The sequence below is a fragment of the Chelonia mydas genome, chromosome 2 (genome assembly GCF_015237465.2).
Source record: "Chelonia mydas isolate rCheMyd1 chromosome 2, rCheMyd1.pri.v2, whole genome shotgun sequence".
Taxonomy (NCBI): domain Eukaryota; kingdom Metazoa; phylum Chordata; order Testudines; family Cheloniidae; genus Chelonia; species Chelonia mydas.
The window spans coordinates 191,994,090-192,004,583 of NC_057850.1; the positions used below are offsets into that span (position 1 = coordinate 191,994,090).

General features: G+C 41.3%; 1 protein-coding gene across 1 annotated transcript in view; it reads left to right on the plus strand.

Annotated features, from left to right (window-relative positions):
- Positions 1-10,494, plus strand: part of NGLY1 (N-glycanase 1) — a 46,813-nt gene that overhangs the window by 1,332 nt on the left and 34,987 nt on the right. The window contains exons 2-3 of the mRNA XM_007068513.4: positions 76-190; positions 6,286-6,528. Coding sequence (XP_007068575.3) covers positions 76-190; positions 6,286-6,528 — 358 coding nt within the window. The remainder of the gene's footprint in view (positions 1-75; positions 191-6,285; positions 6,529-10,494) is intronic.

Consider the following 10,494-nt stretch of genomic DNA (forward strand, 5'->3'; position numbering starts at 1 on the left):
TCACTACCCACACTGTAAGTTTCCAGGTTTTTTAGCTGATGATGTAATTGTTTCAATTTTTTAAATTCTTATCAGACACCCAAATGAAGAAAAATATAGGTCTATTCGGATTGGAAATCCAGCGTTTTCTACTCGGTTGTTACCTGTCAGAGGAGCAGTTGAATGTTTGTTTGAAATGGGATTTGAAGAGGTGAGTATTCTAGATGTTTGTCTTCCAGGCTTGTTTTATCCTGTAGTAACTTCAGTAGTGTTCCATCTATGGTGTAATAGGTGATTTGTCCTTCTTCTGGTTCATGCTTAACTTTACAATTGCAAGGCTATAGGGCCTTCTCTAGGGCTGCACCTTAAGATGGTGGAAAGGCTTATGTGTTCCAATGATCCTGAGAGCTATGCTGTAGTAGTTTAACTCCTGGTAGAGCAACTCCAACTGGACAGGTCAAAAGGTAGTCATCAGACAAAAAATCCATTATTGGGATTAACCAGACACTCCTTAGCCCTGGTAGGCAGCTGGTCTAAAGAGAAGGTATAGTCTGTATTCAAACTGAGGTTGTCCGACCTGCTAGCCAATCATGGCCCATGGACTTCAGTGGAGCAGCTGCTTTCTGCTTCAATTTGCAGTGGAGTTAGCAAGCTCTCTTTGGCACTGCTGCAAAGCCCGGGCATTGGGCTGTGGTCACTTTGGCCTTCAGTGGGTTCTGCAAGCAATTTTCTCAATTTTGTTTCACCTGCACCTTGCAAAGAGCTATGTTGTCAATCCACACGTTGCAGTCTTCTGCACCAGTGGACAAAACAGCCAACAAGAACTACAAAAGTGATTTTTCCTCCCTTGGTATTCACTCCTTCTTGTCAACTGTTGAGAATAGCCCACTTCCACTTTAATTGAATTGATTCATTAGCACTGATTCCCCCTCCCCCCCCCCCACACTTGGTAAGGCAACTCCCATCTTTTCATGAGCTGTGTATTTATACCTGCCTACTGTATTTTCCACTCCATGCATCTGATGAAGTGGGTTTTAGCCCACGAAAGCTTATGCCCAAATAAATTTGTTAGTCTCTAAGCTGCTGCAAGGACTCCATGTTGTTTTTAAGGACAGGAGAGTGTGACTAGTCATGTACAACCTAGTACCACTTTAAACAATTCTTTGTGCAGGTCCGTAGTCCTTATTCCTTGCTATCTCTTCACTCATTGTGTTCTTTGAAAGTCCTGTGGTGACAGGAAAGTGTGGTGATGGGAACAGGGGGTCCTTAGTCACAAACCTGCAGTTAGGCAGTGCCAGCGTGATGGTTGTTTATTGTTGACTTGGAGTGATCTTGGAATCCATATCCTTCTCATGCGACAGATCAGCCCTCTTTAAAGATAGTGCTGCTCTCCCTAATGCAGGGAAGGGGGAGAAATGGATTCCTAAATATCTCTCACTCCATTACCAATTTACTAGTATGCCGTGACTAGCTGGTCATGCAGTATCTGGTTAAAAAGCAGCATCATGCACAGAACACTGAACTTTTCAGCCTGGAAATGTCTGCACTCTTTCTGATGATGTTGGTGGGCTTGGAAAGTACACTGCACTCCTTGGAAGAGAACTTGCCAAATACAACATTGATATAGCTGCACCAAGTGAGACACATCTCCCAGGCAAGTCCCATCTTGAAGGGTTCTGTGCTGGATACACATTTCCTGGATAGGCAAGTCCGTAGACGAGTGGAGACTATCGGGAGTGGGCTTTGCTATTTGGATGTATATTGCAAACGCACACCTAATTGTGTACCAAAAGGAATAAATGATTGCCTGATTGTCCTTCACCTCAGCTTGACATCTGCATGTCATGTAACAATTAGTGCATATGTACCGATGATGACATGTTCTGACATTGTCAGAGAAAAAGTCTATGAAGACTTTGACAATGCCATAAACTCATCTCATTGGTGCGACAAATTAATCATCCTAGGCAATTTTAACATCAAAGTTGGTTGCAATCACAAAACTTTGCCTAAAAGAAATTGGTAAATGTGGTGTGGGTACAAATGGCACACTATTTCTCACAAAAGTGCATGGAGAACTAGCTAGTCATCACAGATGTGATATTTCAACAAGCACCAAAGTGCAAAACAACATGAATGCACCCCCACATTGTATACCAAGGCAGTCATTGAGATGTCAAAATCACCTGTGCAATGCAGGGAGCTGCATGCCGTCTGATAATCAGGTCATGAGATGTAAAGTGATACTGATCCAATTGAAACAGCGCAGATGTCAATCTCCAATACCCACAGTCAGTGTGCATGTGTTGAAATCTGAGCTCATGTATACAAAGCTTGTTTAAAAAACTTCATGAAGTTCTCATCACACTTTGAGTCAGACATAATAAATGCTGACTCTGCCTGGTCATCTTTTAAGGAAACCGTGCTCAATACATCTAAAGAGGGAGCATCAGAAAAGATTTGACAAAAGTGATGCTGAGATAAAGCAACTCTTGAGATCCGTGCATGCTCTTCACACATGGATAAATTATAAAAACTCATTATTAAAAAGATGGCTTATTCACATACAAAGTATAATGTGCAAGCTAAGCTTCGCCACATGAACGATAGCTGGTGGAAAATGAAACCCAGCCATCTTCAATCAGTGGCAGACAAAAAAGACTCCACACGTGTTTTTGATGAGCTGAAGATTCTGTATGGCCTGCAATCTAATGGGCTGACTGATCGTGGACAAATTCTGTAATGATGAGGCGAACACTTTAATAAGTGGTGAACTGCCCATACACCACATTAGCATCAGCACTTGATGATCTTGAACAACTTCCAATTCAAGACCAACTCTCAATTCCACCAAATATATCTGAAGTATGGAAAGCTGTCAAGCAAATGTGAAACAGCAACGGATCAAGTACAGATGGTATTTCTGCAGAGATCTTCAAATGTGAGAGATATAGAATTGTAGGACTAGAAGGGAGCTGATCAGGAAACTCACGGGCCTCTGCTTAAAGTTTTGGGAACAGGAGGCTATGTCACAGGAGCAGAAAGATGCCAACATTATCCACTTTTACAAAAGAAAAGCAGTCATGCTTCTTGCGATAACCATTGTGGCGTCACACTTTCTTGCCACTGCAGGTAAGATACTCGCCTGAGTCATGCTAAACTAACTAACTGATCAACTTGCAGAGAAGATTGGCATTTAGGCAGTATGTGGCTTCCGTCCTGGGCATGGTACTTCAGACATGATCTTTTCACTCCAGAAATACAGGAGAAATGTTGTGAGCAGAATCAAGACCTATATGTAGTTTTTCTCAATCGTATTAAGACCTTTGACTCTGTAAATTGAAATGGCTTGTGGACTCCACAAGTTCAGTTTCCTTCTATAAGATTGTCATCATTATTAAATCTTTTCATGCAGGAATTAAGGTTCGTGTCCTTGACCAATGCTGCTTCTCAGCTTCCTCTGTTGTCATCAAAAGAGTAAAACAAGGCTGTGTTCTTACCCAAATATTGTTTAGCATCATGTTTGCAGCTGTTCTAATGGATGCATTCAGAGACATTGATTGTGTATTTATATGAAGTACCATATGGATGGAGGTGTCTTAAATCTGCATTGCCTGTGTGTGAAGACAAAAGTTATGAGGATAACTATTCATGAATTACTATAGCTGATGATTGTGCTTTACTGGCCCATAACCTCAGGGGCATTCAATTACTCGCTGATTGCTTTGTGTGTGCAGCAAAATATTTTAACTTAACAATCAGCCTAAAGAAGACAGAAGTGACAGTCCAGGCTCCACTGGTAAATACAGCAACTTATCCTGTTGCCTATTGACTATGTACCAGTCACGGGTGTTGATACATTTTGCTACCTACATAGTGTTGTTTTTTGAAATACAATAGGGTTACCATATTTGAACATTCAAAAAAGAGGACACTCCACAGGGGGGCGAGGATTTGCTTGCGCCCCCCCGGCCCCACCCCAACTCCACCCCTTCCCTGCCCCCATTCCAACCCCTTCCCCAAATCCTGGCCCCCCCTTCCCCTGAGCGTGCCGTGTTCCCCATCCCAGCCATGTGAAACAGCTGTTTTGCGGCGCAAGCGCTGGGAGCTAGGGGGAAAAAGTGGGCACTCTCTCGAGTGATCAGCATTCACTTTCTTTCTCAAATGATCAACATTCACTCTCTTTCTTGAATGATCAACTCTTCTTTGGGGAAAAATAATAATGGCGAAATCCCAGACGTTTTTAGATATTTAAAAATTCTTCCCAGACGACGATTTAAGAACCAAAAAGCCAGACATGTCCGGGAAAATACGGACATATGGTAACCCTAAATACAATGATGACAACACCATTATGAAATGCATTGGTGCAGCCAGTGATGCCTTCAGAGAATTTTAGCGTTGTCTCTGGAATGAACACCATGTCAGACTGCAAACCATAATTGATGTTTACCACTATGTATCATCACCACTACTCTCCTCTGTGGCTGCAATACATGGACAACTTATTAATGTCACATAAAATGCTTGGACAAATACCCTATATGATTTCTACAGCAGATAACTGGAATTAAATGGCAAGATTTTATTCTAAATACCGAGGTCTTTGAGTGTTGCAACATCAGACATTTAAGCTTTTATAGTGAGAGCACAGCTGAGATGCTGTGGTCATATGGTCCGTATGTCTGACAGTAGAATACCAAAGGCTGTCTTTTAAAGAGAATTGCAGATTGGAACTCATTTTAGAGGCAGACCAAGATATGTTCCAAAAACACTGGAAGGGACCAAAGTCCAATCTTGCAGAGTTAACTTCAACATCTGGGAGCTTTCAGCCCATGAGCTGAATTGCTGCAAGCAAAGATAAATGTGCAAGGCATAAAGCTAAAAGCAGTGCATGTTCATCTACAATTGCCTTCACCTGTGGCACTTACAGATGGAACTGCAGATCCAGAATTAGCCTATGGTCCTGTGGGGCCTGAAACAAGTGATTAGCTCATCCGTTGAGCTTGACCAGAGACTTCATCAGATTCTACTTCCTGGCCACTTGCAGTTTAAGTAGCACTTTTCCTTTCATTTTGCATATGTTTACTTTGTCCATAAATATCTAGTGCCAAATAACATGAAAGTTAAGGAAAGCATCATCATAAATCTGTAGGGTTAAGGTAAAAAAACATCCTGACTGAAATCTTGGCCCTATTGCAGTCAATGGGAGTTTTACCACGGATTTCAGTGGAGCCAGGATTTCACCCCTTGTGTGCTAATATGGCCCCATCACTGTAGCATCAGAGTACCCTCCAAGTTTCTTGAAGTAGAAATAGCTTCTAGTTTTAATTTGTGTATGGAATATTTGAGGGAAAGCTAAACTGAAAAAACAAATTTTGCTTCCAGAGCTGAATTTGGCTAGTTCCATTGTCACTCTTATCTCTTGTGGAGTTGAGTTCTCTAATCTAAGTCCGGCGCTGGTGAAAGCTCTGTCTTTTGCATTTTTGAGCCTCCCTCTATTGGTCACACATTATAATTGACCTGATGGAAAGTAGTTGTCATGGGAGAGCCTGATTGCAGAGGAAGAGGTAGTGCCTCAGGTTTCTAAGGCTAATCTCATGAAGAGGTCCAGGATAACACCTTGAATGGCATAGTATTAAATGGAGAATCTGTGTAGATAACTGCACTCCACAGTGATTGTGTTCAGGCACCTGTGTTACTAGGTAAACTGCTGCTGTATTTTGCATGAGTTAGAGCTTTGAGAGTATGCTGCTTCATCTCTATACAAGTTGTGGTAATCAAGGTTGGAGGTCACAAACTTATTTTCAGTAACCATCTCCAGGGGGTGTGTGTTCCAGCACGGTATGCTAGTCCATCTTTCTCAGGTGTTTGGAGAGGGGAAGAAATCTGAGTTATAGTTACCCCATCTCACTAAGGCTGTTCTGGCTCAGCACTCTCCATGTTAGCACCATGGTTCTGGATTTTCTTTCAGGCGTGGCAGTTTCCTTACCAGCCTTCCCATTGCACAACTACTGCACAAGACCTTGTTTAGAGGAGAAACTGGGCACTTCCCCTTACTTCTGGAGTAATAATATACAAATAAAAACATGAGGCTCTTTTTCTCCTCCTCTCTTAATCCAAGCTGAAGATAGGTAAATTCTTTTAGAAACATTGAGATCTTGTTCCACTTTTCCTGGGTCTCTAAGGTTAAGGATGCCTTTTCTCTCTGCAGCAAGACCAGCAGAGAAAGGGTTAAACTGCACTGTTTTATTTGCATGCACTAAATACATAAAAATTAACTTTTCTATGTTTTTTACATTTCAGGGAGAAACTCATCTTGTTTTTCCTAAGGAAGCCTCAATTGAACAACTACACAAAATCCGAGATCTGATTGCTGGAGAGAGAAATAGCAGATTAAGTGAATCAAGTCAAACCCAAAGATCAGGATCTTCTCAAACTGTAACTAGTATGCAGCATATTGTACCTCAGTCTTCAAGAGCTGCTGACTCAACCCTAATCCCTGTCAATAGGCAACTACAAACATCAGCTGCACAATCTGCTGAAATGGTAAGCACCTTTTAAAACCCTCTTATAATACCTATCCTGTAAAAGGAATTGTATTTATAAGACTTGGAAAAACTTTAATGAGGGCAGAAGTAGAAATAACTGGAATACTGGGGACAACTGAAAATTTGATTCCCTTGATATCTTTCTTGGGAACATCTTTTCCCATTACCTTAATGAGGTTGTGGAAGTTCTTTATCTGCATCCAGCCTTAAAGCTGAATGTGCTATAGGCCCAGCACAAACAAATGACACAACAGAAAAGGTCTTGAGTGTGCAATTTCCAGAACAGGATTCACTGAATGTATGTTTTTTTGATGGAAAACTTTTCCAAAGTAGCAATGGAATTTCCACAAATCAACGGTCCATCCAGCTCAGTAACTTGTAGCCAAAAATGACCTATGCAGAATAGTTCAGAAGAAAACTCAAATTTAAAAAAAAAATCCTGTTAGTGATAGACAAGAGATTCTCAGCTTTCTCATAGTGTGGATCCATCTTATTATCTTATGGGTCACTTTCCCTAGCATTTGCATTCATAACATTCGTTTGGTAATAAATACATAATTGTGTACAGCAGTTACATGGAGAAGTAAATATTAAGAAAGTATTATGTATTTTTAGCTGGTTTATATGTGATTACCAGCAGGAAATGAAGACAGCCAGCTCTCTACTGACCACCAGTGAATTCCACAAGTTGGTTAACTATATATTGTGGAAGTGTACCCTGTAGGGTATTTTAATGCTTTGCCCTGGGGTATTACATTGTCTAAGACTAACTGTTAAGAAGTTAACATTAGTGGAATCAGTACGGAGGATGCTTAGCTTTTCAGTTAATCTTGTTTTTTAACTTCAGTTCTTTAAAAATCCGTATCCCCATTCTTTAAATTTCAGTTACACTTCCTGAATTAACTCATGTCTGTTTCTAAGGACTGTGTTTAGAATAGCTTCTCCACTTGTATGCTTCAGAACAAGCTGTCCAAAGAAACTTTTTCCAAACTGTGTTTATAAATGGTGTTTCAATCGTATGATATTGGGTTGGCTGGATGTTGCTGTTACTGTTGTGGATTTTATTGCCTCTTTAAACTGTCTTAAACTTCATCATTGCTCCTCTGATCTAGAGACTGATAGTTAAGGTTAAGATTTTGTCACAGGTATTTTTAGTGGAAGTCACGGACAGGTCGGAGGCAATAAACAAAAATTCACTGAAGCTTGTCACCTGACCCTGACTGTTTTACTAAAAATACCAGGGGGCCATCGGGGGGGGAGTGGGGAGGAAGGGACAGGGACTAACAGTCTGAGCCCCATTGGCTGTTGCTCCAGTCCTGGGGTCTGGCTGCTGCTCTAGCCCTGGGGGGCCGCGGTAGTCACGGAGGCCCGTTAAAGTCACAGAATTCATGACCTCCATAACAAAATCATATCCTTACCTGATAGTATACCCTCACTATTGTATTCATATTTTTAAGATCTCACATATATAGCCATATACAGTTTTACTTCAGGATCTTTTTTAGAAAAACAACCTAACTATCCTTTCTTTGTATAGTTTGAAGCAAGGAATTTTAGTATCCCATTGATGGTTCTTATTCCATCGTGTTTCGAAAATGTCAGTTATGTAGAGGTCCTTTCCCTAATGCCAAACGTTTTAGTTCATCCATTTTGGCTTTTAGGCTTCTCACTGGTAAATGAACAGGTATCTATTTGTAAATATGTGCTTATTTTAATATATCTAGTCTTACTAAAATTACTCCCAGTTTTCCTCCTTCCCTTTTCTCTGTTGCAACTGTTTGTTGCTAACTGATTCCCATGCTACTGGACATGTAACTTGATTTCTACTTATTAAAATTTTTATTCTGTTTTCCAATCTTCTCGAATCATAGAATATCAGGATTGGAAGGGACCTCAGAAGGTCATCTAGTCTAACCCCCTGCTCAAAGCAGGACCAATCCCCAACTAAATCATCCCAGCCAGGGCTTTGTCAAGCCTGACCTTAAAAACTTCTAAGGAAGAAGATTCCACCGCCTCCCTAGGTAACACATTCCATTCGGTCCCTAGTCTGTAGCGGTGCATGGGATTCTTCCGTCCTAAGTGCAGGACTCTGCACTTGTCTTTGTTGAACCTCATCAGATTTCTTTTGGCCCAATCCTCTAATTTGTCTAGGGCCCTCTGTATCCTATCCCTAACCTCCAGCGTATCTACCTCTCCTCACAGTTTAGTGTCATCTGCAAACTTGCTGAGGATGCAATCCACGCCATCCTCCAGATCATTAATAAAGATATTGAACAAAACCGGCCTGAGGACCGACTCTTGGGGCACTCCACTTGATACCAGCTGCCAACTAGACATGGAGCCATTGATCACTACCGGTTGAGCCCGACAATCTAGCCAGCTTGTTATCCACCTTATCGTCCATTCATCCAGCCCATCCTTCTTTAACTTGCTGGCAAGAATACTGTGGGAGACCGTGTCAAAAGCTTTGCTAAAGTCAAGGAACAACACATCCACCGCTTTCCCCTCATCCACAGAGCCAATTATCTCGTCATAGAAGGCAATTAGATTAGTCAGGCATGACTTGCCCTTGGTGAATCCATTCTCTAATAAATTTCTTCCCACCACCCTTTTTTAACTTCATTGCCAGCAGTCTGGTTAAGATGGGAACCTTCCCTAAAAGTTTTCCAGAGCCTGAAACCAAAGCCCCTTTCTTTTCTATCTCATTTTTTCTCATTCATACATTAAGACTAATTCCCCCCTGAAGGCTTTTCTGGGATGTGATTCAAATGTTGAACATAGCCCATTTCACTTCCACAACAATCTACTCTTGAGAGGTGTTCTTCAGACAAAGTGAATCCAAGTTTTGCATGTGAGATTAAGAGGATGGACCATAATTGTCCGAATTGTCCTTACTCTCATTCTTGACATTCAAACGTTCAGGGAACTTCTACTGATTTACAAACCTCTTCATGAACTAATTAAAAGCAACCCAGAAAAGATCATTTAAGGTCCTGGTTTTCAGAAGACCTTGCTCAGCACCCGCAAATCCATCTGAAGTAAATGGAAGCTGCAGGTGAAAATCAGACCTTTAAGCTTTATCAGTCAGTGTATGCCTAAAGTCCATTCACATGGCAAGCAGTCAGTTTGACTATAGTTAGAAAAGGCACCAAGGATGTGCAAAACTCAGTGCTTCTGTAAAAAGGTTAATGATAGTTAATAGTATAGCTCATTTCAGATTATTTGATTTTGTAAATGTTAATTAAACCTTATAATATGTCAGTGCATAAAGTATTATACCTATTTACAAATGAAGAAACAGAAGCCCAGTGGGGGTTAAGTAACTTACTTAAGTTCACCCAATGGTAGAACTAAACCCAAGAAGTCCTGACTTTAGCTCTCCTGTTCTACCTTATTTACAAAAAGGACCTAGATAATTTAAGTACAAAATGGCTTAATTCTCAAAGAGATGAGGTAATGTACAAAGAACTATCTACTTACCTCCCATTGGTGTAGGATCTGAACATCTTCTACGTAAAATCATTAGCAAAGTCTCAGGTAGATTCATGGGTTTTCTTTCTCTTCACCCTTTATACAGTTAGAACTCTGTTTTGGGTAGGCTTTTTTTGATGGAGGTGATGGGAGGGAAGGAGTTGGCAGGGGTGTTCAGCTTGCAAGTGTCACTTACAGTGCAAAAGTTTCCTCTCCGACAGAGCCTTCCTATCATGTTGGGGTGGGATACAAACCCATGACTCCAGAGGAGACTGCACCCTGAACGCAGCACCTTATATTACTCAGCTACCCTGATGGCCTGTGGCACAGCCATTCAGCTATCTGTCGTTGGAGCGGGCAATGCTCAGCTGAAGTCAGGGCCTGCTCCCTCAGGAGATGGTCAGACACTAGACTGCCTGATCTCTGCAAGATTGTTCCATAGCCAGGTCCTCTCAGAGAATGCTTTGTCCCCAGCTCTCAGATGCTTCATCCT